This window comes from Pipistrellus kuhlii, unplaced genomic scaffold (genome assembly GCF_014108245.1).
Source record: "Pipistrellus kuhlii isolate mPipKuh1 unplaced genomic scaffold, mPipKuh1.p scaffold_m20_p_1, whole genome shotgun sequence".
NCBI lineage: Eukaryota > Metazoa > Chordata > Mammalia > Chiroptera > Vespertilionidae > Pipistrellus > Pipistrellus kuhlii.
Window position 1 is genome coordinate 105,045,862 of NW_023425404.1, and position 20,364 is coordinate 105,066,225.

Below are 20,364 nucleotides of genomic sequence, written 5' to 3' on the forward strand. Positions count from 1 at the left end.
CCAGTAGTAGCAGTGAACCCATAATTAACTGACCATATTTGCCTGCCAAGTCTCATCGAGGATAGAATAGTGTAATTGAACAACTAAAATGTAGGTACTTGCAAGTGAAATGTATAAGCTATGAAACTGTACTTTAAGTATTTTAGAGAATTATAAAATTAGTGTTGCCTAGGATATAGGGAATTCCTACCCTGGGAACTCTTCTAAAAGCTCATTAATAAGAGAGGTACTTATTATAGTTCTGAATATATTTTTAAATAGAAAACATTATAATCTTTAAGAAAAATTTTAAAAGCCTTTTTAACCAATAAATAGCTTATGTATTTAGTTCTGATATCAGGGACTATGGCAAAGGATAGTCGAAGAGTTGAAGAAAGTTCACTTTTGGAGGTGTAGTTGTTAGGTCTGACCTAAGATAAAATTTTAATTACCGTATTTTTCGGACCATAAGACGCACTTTTTTCCCCCCAGAAGTGGGGGGAAAAAGTCCCTGCGTCTTATGGTCCAAATACAGCCTACACATATACTTTAAAAAAAAAAGTTTTTTTACTTGTCCGGCTCTGTGTGGTCTCTGTGTGCTTGCCCGGCTCTAAAATGGTTCTAAATGCTGCTGTTTACTTTACAGGGTTGATTACATGTGTTTATGACTGTGATGTTGGGTTTTAATGCACATAAAATATTTTAGGACACTATTTGTTTCAGAATCTTTTTTTCTTCATTTCCCTTCTCTAAAAACTGGTGCGTCTTATGGTCCGGAGCGTCTTATGGTCCGAAAAATATGGTAGTTGAAACTTTGCATCATCTTTATGCTTTCCTTTTATACCATTTGCTCATTTCCTATTGCCTCTTTTTGTAGGCATTCCATTGTTTTTCTATATCTGACACCCATCTCCCAAATTATAGGCAAAGAGAGTTTTCCTAAGGAAAATGCTATGTGTTTTAAATATGCTTCATACAGTAAAACTATATTCATTTTAGAAATTTTGGAAAATATGTATATGGGAGAAATGAAATTCACCTGTGAACCTATTATTCCTCAGATATAATGCCAACATTTGTGTTTATATTTCATGCCTCTTTTTTTTCCTGTTACCCGTTACCCTATCTAATAAAAGAGTAATATGCGGATTGACCATCACTCTAACACCCAAGCTGGCTGCCCCCATGTGGATACAAGATGGCCACAACAAGATGGCCAGTAGGAGAGGGCAGTTGAGAGGGACCAGGTCTGCAAAAGAGGGCAGTTGGAGGCAATCAACCCTGCAGGAGAGGGCAGTTAGGGGTGGTCAGGCCAGCAGAGGAGGGTAGTTGGGGGCAAACAGGCTGGCAGGGGAGCAGTTAGACATAAATCAGGCTGGCAGGCAGAAGTGTTTAGGGGCAATCAGGAAGGCAGGCAGGCGAGTAGTTGGGAGCCAATAGTCCTGGATTGTGAGAGGGATGTCTGACTTCCAGTTGAACATCCCTCGAGGTGTCCGAGATTGGAGAGGGTGCAGGCTGGGCTGAGGAACCCTCCCCTACCCCGTGCACAAATTTTATGCACTGTGCCTCTAGTCCTAATATGTAAAAAGCTAGGATCTATCATGACTGAAACAATTGGACAGATGACCGAACAGCAGGCTACATGTGACGACCAGGCCAGTGGAGTGGGGGGCAACCAGGCAGGCAGGAGGGCAGTGGTGGGGGGCGACCAAGCCAACAGGGGCGACCAGGCTGGCAGAGGGGTAGTTGGGGCAACCAAGTCTGCAGGGGAGGCAATAAGGGGTGACCAGGTTAGGAGGGGGCAGTTGGGGGCTACCAGGTTGGCAAGGGGGTGAGTGAGGGAAAACCAAATGACTGAACAATAGGCTGCTTGGGGTGACCAAGCCGGCAAGGGGGGCAATTAGGGGCCACCAGGCTGGAAGAGGGGGGGCTGTTGGAGTGACCAGGTTGGTGGGGGTAGTTGAAGGTGACCAGGCCGGCAGACAGAGTTGGTTAGGGGTGATCAGGCTGGTGGGGGGGGTGGCAGTTAGGAGCAGTCAGGCAGGCGAGCAGTAAAGGAGTCAGCAGTCCCGGATTGTGAGAGGGATGTCCGGGCTGGGCCGAGTGCACCAGACCTCTAGTCTACATATAAAAAACTAACTACCGAACGACTGGTCAACTGGTCGCTATGATGTGACAGACGCTCAGTGCACAGGATTGGGTTCCCTACTGTCTGGATCAGGCAGAAACTGGCTATTCTATATCCTCCAAGGGGTCCCAGATTGAGAGAGGGTGCAGGCCAGGCTGAGGGACCCCACGTTGCATGAATCTGTGCACTGGGCCTCTAGTATTTTTATATTTTACTAGTGGCCCAGTGCACAGATTTGTGCACATTGAAAAGAAATTAATTAGAAGGTGGTTGGTGGGCGGGACTGGTGAGATGGGCTGGACATGCCCTGGAGCCAACTTCCCGTGGTCCCTCCCTGGCTGACAACACTGGGTCAGTGCTGAGGCTATAAGTGCTTCTGGGGAGTGAGCGGGGCCCCTCTGGCAGGTGGGGTCCTTTGGCCATGCCTGTGGGGATTGGGCTGAAACTGACTCTCCAACATATCCCAAGGGGTCCCAGAGTGTGAGAGTTGCTATCGCTGGGATTCTCCTCTGTTGAGCATCTGCCCCCTGGCGGTCAGTGTGCTTCATATTTACCAGCCAAGTTGGCCAGTCGCTTAGCTTTTTATATATAGAGAGTAGAGTGCCCCAGCATGAGAATGAAATCACATGAGGAGGGATGCCCTGCCTCTCACGATGTGAGGAGGCACCCCGAGGGGGGCCGGGGACCATGCCTGATTTGTGTAGCGCCAGCTGCTGCATTGTGTCCACTGGGGTGGGGGTGTGCTCCGAGCCACGTGGTGGCTGCTCAGAACAAGCCCCTGGCTGCTGCATTGTGTCTGCTGGGGTGGGAGCAGATACTCCTGTGTATTGTGTCTCCACTCTGGCCTTCACCGAGCCCCAGCTTTTCTGTGTGCTGTGTGTCTACACTCTGGCTCGCCTACAGCCCCAGCCTCCCCACTAATGCTGGGGCTGGAGGCAGTGTGCAGTCCCCTCCTGCCTAACTGCATGCGAAGCTCCTCCTGAATGGGTCTTGATGCAGCCTCTTCCTGAATAGGCTAATTAGCAGACAAGCCCCTCCCTATGAGGGTCTGATTTCTGAGTCCCGCAGTAATGGCCGCTGGCTTCATACACCTCTGAGAGATCTCTGCCCACTGCCTGACAGTCTGGCCTCTCCCTGTCTGGGGCCGTCTATCAGAGCAATAGGGTGGTTCTGTTTTCCTCCCGAACAAGAAAGCCAGCTGCGCATTAGCTGTCTGCCCTCTCCGTGCTCAGGGAGTAAGCCAGTAGTGAACTCGCCCGCCCTCTCTGGGCTCTGCAAGCAAGCCAGCAGCGAAGTCTGGCGGCTGCCTTTTCGTGCACGCAGTTCACCTCACCTACACAGTTCCTGAGGCTCAGCGTGCCTTCTCTTTCCTTCCCGGATGGTAAAGCCTCCTCTTAGCCAGCTGTCCGGCGCTTCAGGGTGCTATTTCCCGTTTTCCAGTTCTAAATTCAAAATTATTGTGGGAGGCTGCATTCAGTTGTCTACCCTATGCTGCCATCTTGGTATCTCTAAGGTTTTCTTTTTGACATCTCTGAATTCTCAGCACAAATAATTTTGGGGCCATTATACATTAAGTAAAATAAGGGTGACTGAGCATGTGATAATCCATAGGATAACCAAGAGAGCTACTAAGTGTCTAACTGGCAGGAATCATATCCAGCATGGAGACACCGAAAGATGATTCATGGTCCCACGCCTGACAGATTTCATCATGCTACTCAGAAATGGTGCACAATTTTGAAGTGAGAAGCTTGAAGTGAGAAGGAGAGATAGAAAAACATCAATAATGAGAGAGAGTTATTGATTGGCTGCCTCCTGCACACCTCTCTCCTGGGGATTGAGCCTGCAGCCAGGGTACGTACCCCGACTGGGAATTGAACCATGACTGCCTGGTTCATAGGTCTACACTCAACCACTGAACTGTCGTGGCCAGGCTGGTGTACAATTTGGAACTTACCAATGGTTTATTTCTGGCATTTTCACTGATATTTCAGATTGTGGTTGATTGCAGGTAACTGAAATCATGGAAAGCAAAACTGTGATGAGGAGTACTGTACTTTTTAAGCTTTTATTCTCACTCCATTCATAGTTTGGTTACTATTTTCAACATTTTATAGATATATTTTTGCTAAAGGTATTGATTTCCATATTGTAAAATACAGGCCTCTTTAAAAATCTACATCTTTTTCAACTTTTCTTAGCATCTCACCTTGCTGAACATATATTACTTCTAAAATACTCTCTTGAATCTAATAATATTACATTGATAATTGTTATTTTTGTTTTACTGGCTTTTAAAAAAATAAATATATTTTATTGATTTTTTTACAGAGAGGAAGGGAGAGGAATAGAGAGTTAGAAACATCGATGAGAGAGAAACATCGATCAGCTGCCTTTTGCAGATCCTCCACTGGGGATGTGCCCGCAACCAAGGTGCATGCCCTTGACCGGAATCGAACCTGGAACCCTTCAGTCCGAAAGCCGACGCTCTATCCACTGAGCCAAACCAGTTTCAGCATGGCTTTTTTTTTTTTTTTTTCTTTTAAATGCCAACCCCTTAAATATTGGCTGTATAATGCATTTATTATTAATCTAATTATGCACAGTCTCCCAGGTTATGTATGTAATCCATTTTCATATCTTCACTTAACATCTACATACCTATATCCAAAAGTTGATAGCTCCCAATGTATCTCCAACCCTAAAGTCTCTAAAATTTTAAAGTAATTTAAGTAGTGCTTACTAAATTATCTCTGTGGGTAGCCTTAATGGACTTCAAAATTAAGATGTTTAAAACAGATCCACTCCCGCAAATTTCACTGTATTTGTACCTACAGTGGTTTTAGCCCCTCTTTATCTGTCTGAGTCCAACCAGGAGTGAGAAACCACAGTCATTTGAACAGCGAGAGTATAATATGAAAAATATAATTTTTAGTTTAATGTTTTAAAAATCCTATTTTTATAGGGGATTGGAATAACTAGGGATTGGCTAGTAACAAATAGAGAAAACTCTAAAATATATGGGTTAATACATTTGAGAAACTGCTAATGCTCCTAGGATTCAGGTCGAAATTCCTAGGAAGATTTCTTCACCCCTAGGAAGAGGGATGATTCATGGCCCATGACCTTGTTGGAGAGGACATGGCCTTGGCTCACTGAATGGCAGAGAAATCACTGTGGTGTGATTTTAATAGAATTTAATAGGCTGAATTTAATAGAAATCTGCCCTTCAGGGTTCCAGGGAAAGCTGTTCATATGCTATCTTTTACTGGAGACACTGCTGGGTACTGCACTGCAGGTGCAGGTATTGCAGAAGTTGCTTAAGGGACGAGCCAGATGCTGGAGAAACCATTTGGTGGTGCTGATTCTAGCCTTGAGCATACCAGAATCCTAAAAACTTTTTTCCTACAATGTCTTTCTAATGCCCTCTACTGACAAAATTTAGCACTTTGTCAGCTAGCAAAGCAAAAGTATTTCAAGGGTCTAGATCCATGTTCCTGGAGCCAACAAAAAGGATGAAAAGGAGCTAAGAACAAGAAATCAACAACCAACACATCCATCTAGAAATCCTCTCAATCCTTATACTCTTTACTGGATTCTTTAAATATCTGTTGTCTATGTTTTGTTTTTCCATTCTTTTAAGGGCTTAAATTAGGCTCATATAATTTTTTCTCTTATTCCATCAGCCTTCTCTCATCAATTTTATCCTTTTAATCTTCTGTTTTCTTCTTTTAAAACAAAACTAATCATATTAACTACAGAATTAAATTTAAACAAAACTTTTCACAATTTGGCCATAGTCCATCTTTCTGTTTTTAGTCCCTTTCATCACTAAACTTTTTACTACATTCAGACATCCCAAGCTCTTTGTTGACTGACTGTTTGTTTGCCTACTTCTCCAAGTCTTCCTTCCCCATCATTTTTCAAATTAGGTTTTATCTCGGTGAAGCCTCTTCTTAGTTAGGAAATTGGTTGCTCTGTGTTCTGTGATCTCTCACCACTTTTAAAAGTCATCTCTTTAGTAGCAGTTATCAAGGTACATGAAAATTACCATGCTTTTTTTTTAATAATATATTTTTATTGAGTTTTTACAGAGAGGAAGGGAGAGGGATAGAGAGCTAGAAACATCGATGAGAGAGAAACATTGATCAGCCGCCTCCTGCACACCCTCCACCGGGGATGTGCCCGCAACCAATGTACATGCCCTTGACCAGAATTGAACCTGGGATCTTTCCGTCCGCAGCCCGACGCCCTATCCACTGAGCCAAACCGGTTTTGGCAATTACCATGTTTATATGTACTATGTTTCTCTTATGTTCCTAGGACCTGATGAGACTCTTGAGTAAGGGGAATAATTTTCTGGCTTCATTAAGAGTCTTTGATTTCCTTTTGAAGTCTATGATTATAAATAGACTTTTGGGCTTCCCATTTTACAAGATAACTTTTGAAAAGTAGCTCCTGCCCTAGTTGGTTTGGCTCAGTGGATAGAGCATCAGTTTGTGGACTGTGGAGTCCTGGGTTCGATTCTGGTCAAGGGCACATGCCTAAGTTTTGGGCTCAGTCCCCAGTAGGAGGCATGCAGGAGGCAGCCAATCAATAATTCCCTCTCATCATTGATGTTTCTCTTTCTCTTTTCCTCTCTGAAATAAATAAAAATATATTTAAAAAGCTCTTGAATACTGTAGTCTTTTGTTTTCATTATAGTAATGTGTTTTATACTGTATAGTTTGCAAACAGTTTAAAAGATATTTGTAAATATTTTATTTCTGTTAGTACCTTCTCTCCAGCAGGCTGTCCCCAGCGGCAGGGGTGCCTGGAGGTCAGCAACCTTGGGCTGTGAGGCTGGGTCTGCACTAGCAGGGAGGGACTGTATATGAGCCTCTGGGCAGCAGCTGGGGTGGCAGCTGAGGTCCTTGGGTACTGCTGATTTCTCCCATGTTGTGAAAGGGATTGGATGTTATAACTGGCTTTTCAAAAAGCCCCGCTTTGCTGAAACTTGAAAAGGGTCTTTGACCTCTATCTCCTTTCCTAGCCAATTCTGAAGTTACCTGACACAAGTGGTGAGACAGTTCTATTGAAAGGATTGTTGAAAACATATAACCTCTGTGAAGAAAGTGTCCCTTTTTTCTTTTTTGCAAAAGAGACATTCTCAAAATGCCAATTAACTCCCAAGAATATTTTCTTCATTAATTAATTTTTTTTAGAGAGAGAGTGGAAAAAGGCAAGGAGGAAGAGTGATAGAGAAAAACAAAGATGTGAGAGACACATCAATTAGCTTCTTCCCACACTCACTGATAGACTAGGAAGGGGATTGAACCTGCATCCCAGGTATATGCCCTTGACTGGGAATTGAACCTGTGATTCTCCAGTGTGCAGGCTGACACACTAACCACTGAACTAAACAAGCTAGGACTGAAGGACATTTTGTCTCCTGACATGTTCAGTCATCCCCTTGGAGACTTTTGCTACACCATTCACACTGGCAGAGAGCCAGCATGATGTCTTTGGAGATATTTTCTTAGTTCAAGGAACCTATGACCTTTTTACATGGAAACCCAGAGGAAGCACACTAGAGTGAGTTCCCTGGGCATAATGAGTCCTTCTGGGACAACAAAACAAGAATTGCCTTCCTCTATGGTAAAAAATGCTTCTCCTCCTAACCTTGGTGGGTCACAAGCACTCATGTTGTCCTTATTGTCACTGGTGACATTTAATTCCAAGCAGGAGACCTTTGGGCCAACAAAGCCGCCCAGGCTTACCTGTGAGACTGTCATGGAGGCAAAGGCTCAGGAGAAAAGCAGTCTGTTGGAGAATGGGACAGTCCACCAGGGAGATGTCTCGTGTGGCTCCAGTGGGTCCGTATGGCAGTACAGCTAGGGTAGGGAGAGAGATACTTCTACCTTTCAGAACAGTACCCCTGCCAAGGACATGTTTGACCATTCCATCCTTGTGCAAGCTTGGCAAGGAAAAGACTAAACAGAGGAGTCCCTTTCTGATCTGGCAGGTTTCTGCCTGTCCATGAAGCTTGATCTTGGGCCCTTATTTCTGGATAAGGTGCTGAATGCTAGGGATAAAAATAAGTAATGCATTTTTTCAGCAATTCCTTTGAGGTAAAAGTTACACACCCTCCCCCCTCCCCATACACACACCACACATAACAAAAAACCAACAACCACAGAACATATAACACAAAACAGAACCACAGTGAAAGAGAATAGCATCACCGGCTCAATTTTTGGTGGTTCTAAAATAATGTTCTTACAAAGTTTTGTGTGTGTGTGTGTGTGTGTGTGTGTGTGTTTTAAACCTCTTATGCCCTCTTTGTAGAAACAGTTTTCAAAACAAAACAAAACAGAAACCAAGATGGTGACATAAGGTAAACACCTAAATGTAGCCTACCACAACAATTTTAAAATTACAACTGGAAAACAGAGCGGACATAGTCCAGAAATATCAGAAAGCTGGATAAGTGGGAGCTCTACCAATTAGAAAAAAAGAGAAAAAGATGCTGAGCCTCAGGAGCTGTGGAGGTGCGGAGATCCGTGAGTGCGGAATATGCTGCTGGCTTACTCAAGGTGCTTGCACGGAGAGGGTGGGCAGCTAACGCGCAGCTAGCTTTCTCGTTGGGGAGAAAAACAAAACCTCCTTATTGCACTGATATCCAGCTCCGGATAGGGAGAAATTGGACTGTCAGGAAGCAAGTGAAACTTGAGAGCAACCTTCTCTCAGAGGTACGTGCGGCCAGCAGCTATTGCCGTAGGACTCGTAGAACAGGGCCCTCTTAGGGCGGGGCTGACGGGAAACCAAAGCTTGTCTATACCACCCTGAGACTCCACCCCGTCCAAGCTGAGTACAGAAACCCTCCATAGCTAGACACTGCTGATTATCACAGCCATTTGGCTTGAAGATCAACTCTCCCCAGTGATAACAATAAGCAAGGCTTACCTACAACAAGACTGCTCATACACCCCACAAAGGGCTGCACCAAGAGGATCTACCACAGGTAACTGGGGAGGCTGAGCTACTGGGTCCTGCTAGGAAATCTAGTACACAAAGCCACTCCATCTATAATACTCAGGGAAGCAGCTAAAATGCAGAGACAAAGAGGCAGGCCTCAATTGAAGGAAGTGGAGGAAAGCAAGAGACTGGATATAGAGTTCAAAACCACAATTATAAAGTTTTTCTTATTTAAATTTTTTTTTAAAATTAAATTATTATCTGTGTATATATCTTACCATTGCCTCCCCCACCCCCCACCCCTTCCCTCCCCAGAGTTTTGTGTCCATTGGTTGTACTTATATTCATGCATACAAGTCCTTTGGTGGATCTCTTATCTCCCCTAGATTTCCCTCCCCTCCCCAAAGTTACAAGGTTTTTCAATAATTGCCTAGAAAAGGCTGATAAATTAAATGAGACCCTTAAGGATATGAAAAGGGATCAACTAGAAATTAAGCATTCACTGACTGAAATAAAAAATATTATACAGAGACCTAAAAGCAGATGAGAGGATAGCAAGAATCAAGTCAAAGATTTGGAATAGCAAGAGGCAAAAAACACTCCTCCGCAAAAGCAAAAAGCAAATGGAATACAAAAAGTTGAAGATAGTGTAAGAAGCCTCTGGGACAACTTCAAGTGTACCAACATAAGAATTATGGGGGTCCCAGAAGAAGAAAGAGAGCAAGATAATGAAAACCTATTTGAAGAAAAAATGACAGAAAACTTCCCCCACCTGGTGAAAGAAATAGACTTACAAGTCCAGGAAGCACACAGAACTCCAAACAAAAGGAACCCAAAGAGGACCAAACCAAGACACATTGTAATTAAAATTCCAAGAGCAAAAGACGAAGAGAGAATTTTAAAAGCAGCAAGAGAAAAGCAGGTAGTTACCTATAAGGGAGCATCCATACGATTGTCAGCTGATTTCTCAACAGAAACCATGCAGGCCAGACGGGAGTGGCAAGAAATATTCAAAGATGAATAGCAAAAACCTACAACCAAGATTACTCTACCCAGCAAAGCTATCATTCAGTATTGAAGGCCAGATAAAGATCTTCACAAATGAAAAAAAAGCTAAAGGAGTTCATCACTGCCAAACCAGAATTATATGAAATGCTGAAAGGTATTCTTTAAGAAGAGGAAGAAGAAAAGATAAAAATTATGAATAACAAATACGTAACTATCAACAAGTGAATCTAAAAACCAAGGTAATAAAAAATCTGATGAACAGTATTAACTGGTGAATATAATAGAATTGGGTATAGAAAGGGAGTGGACTGACGATTCTTGTGGAAAAGGGGAGGCGGAGTGTGGGAAGAGACTGAACAAAAATCGTGCACCTATGGATGAGGATAGTGGGGGGAGGGTAAGGGCAGAGGGTGAGGTAGGAACCTGGTAGGGAGGAGTTATGGAGGGAAAAAAGAGGAACAATTGTAATAAACTTAACAATAAAGATTTATTAAAAACGAAAGGCAAAAAACCCCCCAAAAAACCAAAAACAAAATAGCCCCCTCCCAAAAAACAAAACAAAAACAAAAAACAACAAAAAAAAACTTGTCCTGGGTAAAAGAGGGAGTCAGTTAGAAGCCATTTTCAGCAGGCATGGATGATATTCAGCTCATGCTTTGTTTGTAGACATAAGAAATCTGCCTGGGCCAAGATGGGCATTAGCTATCAAGGGCTGCCCAAGTCACACAGGAATTTCACACCCTCATTTTCTGAGCAAGAAGAAATAAACATTTAACACCTAAGCCTTTTTTCTAGATTCTTTTCTATATAATATTGTTCAGATTCACCTTATCAGATTCTTCATTGTTAAGAATTTTTTCTAAATTATTTTTAAAGTTAAAATATATTTTATGTTCCTTTGCCTATTTTTGCAGTCTGCATTTTAGAGATACTACATCAAATGCCATTTGACTTGTTTTTATTGCAGTCCATTATAAACTGTATATGTGTATATTTAGAAAAGTGTATTCCTATTTGGCTTTGTTTTATCTTTTCTTCATCTATTAAACTTTACACAGTAACCAACAATGGATTGTAAAGTATAAAGGCACAGGTTACTCATAATGCAGAGGCTATGGGCTGTACCACATAAAATGTATTTTGGAAAAAAGTATTTTAGCATTGTACATATTTGTATTACATACAACATAAAGAGTAAATTTGAAAATGAAAAAAAATTATGTCATGATGTCTTTATCTTAGGATATATAGCATAAGATAGGTAGATGAGCACAGCATGATCTCTTCCTTTGATCTGTACTATCTCATGAAATAGGCAGGACATATTTCATAGTCATTTTATTAACAAGAAAATGAATTCTAAGAATATGAATGACTTCTTACAAAGCTAACAAGTGATAAACGACGTAAACCTACACCTATATTATAAAAAGTTGATACTCATTCTGTTTATTTTTGCTCTCTTACTTGAAGTTCTAACTGTCTGTGGCTTTTAATTGTTGTCTTTAGTGTCTCAGCTCACATGGGCAAAAAAAACAACAACTCATTCCTATCTATTTGTTATGTTAGAACTATTTTAGGTAGGTGTATTGCATAGTTTTCACATAGTTTTTACTTTGTTTCGTTTTCCTCCTTATTAGTAGATAGTTATGTGTAACTACAGAACCTGTTAGTTCAAAGAAGGATATCAACAATAAGGCCAGAGGAGTGAGATACTCTGTGGTAACAGAATATACACTTTATTTATTAAACTAGAGGCCTGGTGCATGGATTTGTGCATTGGTGGGACTCCTTGGCCTGGTCTGTGCCATCTCACAACCTGAGACCCCTTGGGGGATGTTGGATAGCCAGTTTTGACCCGATCCCCATAGGCCTGATGCAGACAGGAGGGAGCCTGACCCTTTGTGTGGAGTGTCTGTCTCCTGGTGGTCAGTGCACGTCATAGTGACCGGTCAACTGGTTGTTTGGTCAGCTGGTTGCTTAGGCTTTTGTATATATAGATGGGCTTTTGTTCATGGGTGTTAGAGTTTGGAGGGTACTTGAAAGTTCCAAATACTAATGATGATACCATTGAAAATATAATTTTTTTCAACTTGTTAAACCTCACATGATTGACCTTAAAACAAGAACTTTGAAAATATTTTCACCAATTTATTTATTAAAAAGAAAAAGGGAACCAGTACATTTGTTAGATTTTTAAAATCCCATATTGCTTCAACTAATGAGTATTCTATAAATTAAAATCTTGAGAGTATTAATGCTTACTTCCTTGACTTAATGTTTTACAGCCTATGCTTAACTTAAGGGACCTTGGATTATCTGAATTAAAAATTGGACAGATTGATCAATTGGTAGACAGTCTTCTTCCTGGAATTTGTAAAGGCAAAAACATTTCTTCCCATTGGCATACATCTCATGTCTCTGCACAGTCCTTCTTTGAAAATAAATATGGTAAGTTAATATATTTTTTGTTTTAACTAATTTTAGTACTATTAATAATGATAGTAATGATTATAACAATCAATCATTGTGTACCAGCTTCTTTGCTACTTGTTTTATTCTTTTCTTCCTTCCTCCCTTCTTTCCTCTCTTTTTCCTTTCCTTCCCAACTTTTAATATTGGAATTATTTTTCTTTGTTATTATTTTTTTAATATATTTTCATTGATTTTTGAGAGGAAAGGAGAGATAGAGAGAGATAGAAACATCAGTGATGAGAGAGAATCATTGATCAATTGCCTTCTGCATGCTTCCCACTGGAGATCAAACCCTAAACCTGGGCATGTGCCCTGACCTGAAGGGGAATCAAAACTCAATGCTTGATCCAGCTGGGCTATTTTATATTATTTAAAAAATATATATTTTTATTGATTTGAGAGAGAAAGAGAAACATTGATGTGAGAGTGAAACATTGATTGGCTATTTCCTGCATGACCCCATCAGGGATCAATTCCCACAACCTGGGCATGTGCCCTAGCCAGGAATCAAATCAGTGACTTTTTGGTACACAGGATGATGTGCAAGCAACTGAGCCACACTGGCCAGGGCTGTATTGGAATAATTTTAGATTTACAGTAAAGTTGTAAAGGTAGTAGAGAGTTCTTTTATACTACAGTCTTCTATTATTTAGATTGTTACCAAATAAGTTTAATTTTGCAAATCACTAGTTTTTCCACTAGGATTCATTTTCTGTTCCAGGATCTAATACAATATATTACATATATTGCTTTCCATGTAACATACTACTAATCTCATAATATATTGAAGAAATTGTCATGGTCCTTTTTTTTAATAAAATGTCCACATGTTTTCTTGAGTCTTATTACAATCTGAACTTATAATAAGTGAATATTTTGTTGGAAGAGATGTCAGCTTTATGAATTTTTTTGGATGCTAATTAAACAAGGAATGTTAGAAGCTTGTCAAAATACTTGTTCTATATTGATAGAAGAACAGATTTTTAAACACGCGCACACACACACACACACACACACACACACACACACACATGTTTATTGATTCCAGAGAGAAGAAGGGAGAGGGAGAGATAGAAACCAATCAATGATTGCCTCCTGCATGCCCCCTTATGAGGATCGAGCCTGGACATATGCCCCGACTTGGAATCGAACCGTGACCTCCTGGTTTATAGGTCCATACTCAACCAATGAGCTATACTGGCTGGGCAAGAACAGATTTTTTAAATCGGTACAAGCACCCTGACTGGAGATCAAAACCTCACCCTAGGTATGTGCCATGACTTTAAATTGAATCTGCAATTCCTATGTTTATGACAGTGTTATTTATAATAACTAAGATCTAGAAACAGCCCAAATGCCCATCAGTAGATGAGTGGATAAAAGTGCTGGGGTGCATTTACACCATGAAATACGACTTGGCTATAAAAAAAGAAAGAACACTTATCCTTCACAGCAGCATGGATGGACCTGGAGATTTATTTTTTATTTTTATTGATTTAGAATCACAGACTATTATTTTGCTCTTAAAAAATTTTTTTTCCTGCCAAAACCGGTTTGGTTTGGTGGATAGAGCGATGGCCTGCGGACTGAAAGGTGCCAGGTTCGATTCTGGTCAAGAGCATGTATCTTGGTTGCAGGCATATCCCCATTAAGGAGTGTGCAAGAGGCAGCTGATCGATGATTCTCTCTCATCGATGTTTCTAACTCTCTATCCCTCTCTCTTCCTCTCTGTAAAAAATCAATAAAATATTAACAAACAAACAAAAAAAACACCTTAAATTTTCCCCCCCTATTGATTAATGTATTGCATATGTGTCCTATCCCTCCATTGCCCCCCACTACCCTACTCATGTCCTCATCCCCTGATGTCTGTGTCCATTGGTTATGCTTACTATATGGATGCATATAAGTCGTTTGGTTGATCTCTCCCTCTTACTCTCACTCTCCCCTACCTTCCTCTGAGGTTTGATGGTTTGATCGATGCTTCTCTGTCTCTGGATCTGTTTTTGTTCATCAGTTTATGTTGTTCATTATATTCCACAAACGAATGAGATCATGTGATATTTATTTTTCCCTGACTGACTTATTTCGCTTAGCATCATGCTCTGACGTGGAGATTTTTATGCCAAGTGAAATAAGCCAGTCAGAGGAAGATAAATAGCACATGATCCAATAAGCGGAATAAACTGACAAACAAAATAGGACCAGAGGCATGGATACATGGAGCAGATTGACAAGTCTTAGAGGGAGAGGGTTGGGGAGACTAGAAGAGATTAACTAAAGAACTTACATGCGTACTAGAGATCCAGCGCATGAAATTTGTGCACAGGGTGTGTGTGTGTGTGTGTGTGTGTGTGTGTGTGTGTCCGTCCGTCCCTCAGCCCAGCCTGAACCCTCTCTAACCTGGGATCTCTCAAGGGATTTCTGACTGCTCGGAAACAGGCAGTCGGATATCCTTCTCCCAATCCAGGACTGCTGGCTCCTAACTGCTTGCCTGCCTGCCTTCCTGATTGCCCCTAACTGCTTCTGCCTGCCAGCCTCATCACTCTTTAACCACTCCCCTGCCAGTCTGATTGGTGCCTAACTGCTCCCCTGCCAGCCTGTTTGCCCCTACCTGCCCTCCCCTGCAGGCCTGGTCCCCCCCATCTGCTCTCCCCTTCAGGCCTGCGTCCCCCCCAACCGTCCTTCCCTTCAGGCCTTGTCATCCCCAACTTCTCTCCTCTGCTGGCTTGGTCACCCCTAATTTCCCTCCCCTGCAGGCTTGATTGCCCCCAACTGCCCTCCCCTGCTGGCCTGATCACCCACAACTGCCCTCCCTTGCAGGCCTGATCCCTCTCAACTGCCCTCCTGTGCTGGCTATCTTGTGTCAGCCATCTTGTGTGTTGGAGTGATGGTCATTTTGCATATTAGGCTTTTATTAGATAGGATGTGCATTGCCCATGGACACAAATACTAATGTGGTGAAGGCCTAGGGTGGGGCAGAGGTTGGGTGGAGGAGGCAAAATTGGGAGAAATTTGGGACATCTGAAAAGATGTCAGTGATAAAAAAATGAGTCCTACCTTGTGTTTCTCAGTGGAGAGGGTCTTGGATTTGATTCCTATCAAGAGTGTTTACTGGTTGCAGGTTTGATCTGCATCCCTGGTTGGGGTGTGTGTGAGTGGCAACCAATTGATGTGTCTCTCTCACATCAGTGTTTCTCTGTGTGTCTCCTTCCAGCTCCTTCCCTCTCTTCCACTCTGTAAAAATCAATGGAAAAAATATCCTTAGGTGAGGATTAACAACAGCAACAGAAAAAGAGTGAGGAGAGGATTAGGATAACATTCAATCCTGCCTCTGATTGATTAGTATTTATTTAATTTCTTTAAATTGTTAATTTTTTCATATGAATGTGAGGAATAACTTTCACTTTATATATTTTGGGGGGATTTTTCGTTTGTTTGTTTGTTTGTTTAAAGCAGTGGTCGACAACCTTTCGGATCTCATGGATCACTAGTGGTTCATGTACCACAGGTACCACAGGTTGGTGACCGCTGCTCCAAAGGTTTCCTTCAACCAGCGGTTGACAACCTTTTGGATCTCATAGACCACCTGTTGGTGACTGCTGGTTTAAAGTATTAAATATGTCTCCTTTTCCTCTGATTGACTACCCCCTCTACCACTCCTTGCCTCCAGGACAAGCCCCCACCACCATACCATCCGTGCCTAATGATTATGCTAATATGCATGCATACAAGTCCTTTGGTTGACTCTTATCCACCCCTGTCTTCTCGCTGAGGTTGGACTGTCTGTTCAGTGTTACTTATTCTGGATCTATTTTTGTTCATCAGTTTATGTTGTTTATTATATCCTACAATGAGTGATATCATGTGATATTTATCTTTCTGGCTTATTTCACTTAGCATAATGCTCTCCAGTTCCATCCATGCTGATGCAAATGGTAAGAATTCCTTTTTTATAGGAGCATAGTATTCCATTGTGTAGATGTACCACAGGTTTTTTAATCCACTCATCTGCACATAGGCTTTTTCAAAATCTTAACTATGGTGAATTGTGCTGCTATGAACATAGGAGTGAATATATCCTTTCTGATCAGTGTTTCTGGCTTCTTGAGATAAGTTCCCAGAAGTGGGATTACTGGGTGGAATGGGAGTTCCATTTTTAAATTTTTGAGGAAAAGCCATACTGTTATTCATAGTGGCTGCACCAGTCTGCTTCCCACCAGCAGTGCACGAGGATTCCTTTTTCTCCACATCCTTTTCCAGCACTTGTTGTTTGTTGATTTGTTTATGATAGCCATTCTGGTAGGTGTGAGATGGTACCTCATTGTCATTTTGATTTGCATCTCTCTGATGATTAGTGACTTTGAGTATGTTTTCATATGTCTCTTGGCCTTCTGTATGTTTCTTTTGAAAAGTATCTATTTAGGTCCTTTGCCCATTTTTTGATTGGATTGTTTATCTTTTGTTAAATTGTATGAGCTCCCTGTAAATTTTGAAGATTTAACCCTTATTTGAGATATCATTGGCAAGCATATTCTCCCATGCAGTGGGGCTTTCTTGTTGTTTTGTTTTTGGTTTCTATTTCACTTTCGAGGACCAGTTGAAATAAAGTCTTTGGGGCCCATATTAAGTATTCATTAGAGTAAAATTATTATTATTAATATTATTATTATTGTCATATTTTTACTGTTTATTATGCTTTTCTAGTTTTTTTTACTTATGTACCCTTACTAGCAGCCATTTTCTAGGCTTAGGCAGGCAGAGGCATTAGGGTTTTCCAACTTTACTCTAAGGGTTCTTAGAAGAATTCTTAAATTCTAACTGGGATACAAGGACAGATGAGAACTACTGTTTTTGTTGTTTCTTCATAACTTTTTCATAGGCTCATGGAAATAAAGTAGGATGGGGCCCATTAGTCAAGAATAGGAGTTACGAAGGAACCCCAAAGTGTTCATGACTTATAGCTATAGAAGAAACATTCTTGGTTCCAAATGATTATGGAAGCCTTAAGAGAGAAAGATAGCAGTGTAACTGATTTTATCACATTATTCATTCGAGGATTTTAAATTGTTTCTAGGAAATAATGATTCTTTATCTTTTTATGCTCTAAAGTAAAAGTAACTTTAGCTAGCCCTAGCCGGTTTGGCTTAGTGGATAGTGTTTGGCTGCAGACTGAAAGGTTCCTGGTTCGATTCTTGTCAAGAGCATATGCACATGCACATGCACATGTGGGCTCGATCCCCAGTGGAGGGCATATAGGAGGCAGCTGATCAATGATTCTCATTATTGATGTTTCTACTTCTCCCTCTTCCTTCCTCTCTGAAATCAATAAAAAGATATTTTTAAAAAGTTACTTTAGCTAAACATGTCTTTTACCACTTAATTTGAATTTAATTTCATTGGCTGTTATATTTGCATATCAGATAACATGATTGACAAATGATGGACAGTAAAGTGGTGAAGAACTATATTTGAATTAGATATATATAAAAGTATGTACAAATGGATTTTCCAGCGCGGCCGTTGCGTGGGGCCGGAGGGCCTGGGGCCTGGCCGGCCGCCTGGAGAGCGGCATCGGAGGGCTCTCGGAGGCAGGCTGGACCTTAGAGGACTTGGCTGGAGGCTCGAGGGGCCGGGAGGAGGGCGGCCGGGAGGCCGGTGAGCGGCTGTGGAGGGAAGCGTGTCGCCGCGGTGGGGGCGGGAGTGGAAGGGGTTGGGCCGGAGCTGAGCAGCGTGCGGTTCGAGGGCTGTTCGCGGGGTCACGGGAAGTTAATGCCTCCGTATTACCTGGTTTGCAATTAGTATTTGTAACAAGAATAGGCAACAGGCAGAAAGCCTGCTCAAGTAATGCTTCCTTGAAGAGCTCCGATGTTAAGTTGCCTTCTGGTAGCTAATATTCAGACTCTTAGAAAGTATTTTTTTTTTTAAAGAGAGAAATTCTGTTAGTTGTAACCCTTGTGGTTAGTAGCCCATCGGGAGAAGGGGAGTGGATAGGGAATTCCGTAACTGGATACGTGTAAATCAAATTAGAAAAATACGGATTATTTATACAAAGCCTGTTAATATTTTGAAGTACTTACTGCACAGATGACATTAAGGTAACTAACTCTTCAGGAACTTGGGAAGACAGAATATGAACAGCAAGCCTGTGTTAAAAGGACTGCCTCTTGGGAGCGCTGAGCCGACTGTTAGGTACACTACTAGTGCACGTTGTATTTTTTGCCTGTTAACGTGCAGGGGTCGATCTATTTAATGCAAATAAAACTTGGACTTGAAAATAAAAAAAAATAATAATAAAAAATAAAAGTATGTACAAATGAAAGGCAAAACTCATATTTTGATTTTTCTAATACTTGGTAAAACTGTTTTATATGCATTTTTTATGGTTTTGTAATTAAAACATTTACTTTTTTCATTTCACCTCTAGGTTACATAGATGTATTTAGTACTTTACGTTCCTCTTGCCTGAACAGACAACATTCAAGAACTCTGAAGAACATTTGTTCAGATCTTCAGTACTGGCCAGGTATGAAGCAATGACTATTTATATTGGAAAAAATAGATGTATTTAATAAATTTTGATTTGCTTTTCTTAATGATGCTAACTATTATAGCACACAGTAAAACTTATAGAGTATTTGTTATTTTTAGATTGGGTATATCTATGGAAAATAGGAGCTAAATTTTGAATTTGATAACTGCCATAGGAAATTATAGTCTAGGGTACTTATGTACACCTGCTTCAAAATGTCTGACTAAGCACATTTGCTTGCTTCCCCTCATTTTCAAAATACCATTGCAAGACAGAAAAAAATAGAAAAATGAGAAAGAAGTCAGGGCAAGAAAGAGGAATTTCATCAATGTGTTAGAAATTTGAGGACTTTACCTACATCCTATCTAATAAAGAGGGAACATGCAAATTGACCATCACACAGTCACAAGATGGCAGCCCCCACAGTGGGGGCAGGTTTGTGGGCTCGATGGGCTGCCTTCACTCAGAACTGCTGATCCCCCTGCCTGCCGCTCACCACCTCCCCACTTCTCCTGGCCTCCCTGCCGCTTGCCTTGCCCGGTAGTCTGTCCGTAGACTGCGGGCCCCTAGGAAGGCTGTGAATGGCGGAGTCCACACTGAGGTGGGTGAGGCAGGTGCATGGGCTGCGGTGATCCCTGCAGTGTGGGGACGGACTGAGACTTCAGGTGACTCACTAGTGGCTTCCAGGTGTCGCTGGGCTGGGCTTGGGGTGAGGAGGGTTTGGGTACGGTGAGGTATGGTGGGTGGGGGCAAAGCCTCACAATAGGCAGTGGGCAGAGATGGGAGCCAAGTTTTAGTGCAGGAGACGAGGAACGGTAGGGCGCCCCTGGGGGGTGTGGTGAGGCGCTCTAGGCAGGTGGAGATAGTGTCCGGGAGCCTAGCACGGGACCACTTGGACCTGCCAGTGACAAGATTCATTTTTGTGGAATTTCATAGTCAACCAGTTCTTCTCTTAATATTTTCAAAACTGGCATGATGCACTTGAGCGGGAGTTCTGTACAGTAGGGAGTGGATGTTAGGAGTGGTGGTGAGAGGAAACCTAGGGCACAGGAGGTCAGGAAAGTGAGTCCTCAAAGACTGATTGCACGCCTAGGTGCGAGGGTGGGCTGAGGAGAAGATCCACGGACGGGAAGGAGTAGGGAGCAGGCAGCAAGCAAGTCTCACACAAATCCCAGTCACTTTGTGGTAATTGCCATGCCTGGAGTATTGTGTAAACCCTGGAAGAAATGTATAGGCCATTTCGGCTTTTATGTCTTAAAAATGGGATTTTTAAATGGCAGCTCTG

The 20,364-nt window shown here is 41.9% G+C and overlaps 1 protein-coding gene and 1 pseudogene across 2 annotated transcripts in view; both read left to right on the forward strand.

Moving 5' to 3' along the window:
* YME1L1 (YME1 like 1 ATPase) overlaps positions 1 to 20,364 on the forward strand; it is a 73,036-nt gene that overhangs the window by 14,612 nt on the left and 38,060 nt on the right. For both annotated transcript variants that reach the window (XM_045587785.1, XM_036459042.2), the window contains exons 3-4: positions 12,361 to 12,523; positions 18,975 to 19,073. In XM_045587785.1, coding sequence (XP_045443741.1) covers positions 12,361 to 12,523; positions 18,975 to 19,073 — 262 coding nt within the window. The remainder of the gene's footprint in view (positions 1 to 12,360; positions 12,524 to 18,974; positions 19,074 to 20,364) is intronic.
* Positions 346 to 8,495, forward strand: LOC118707228 (annotated as a pseudogene).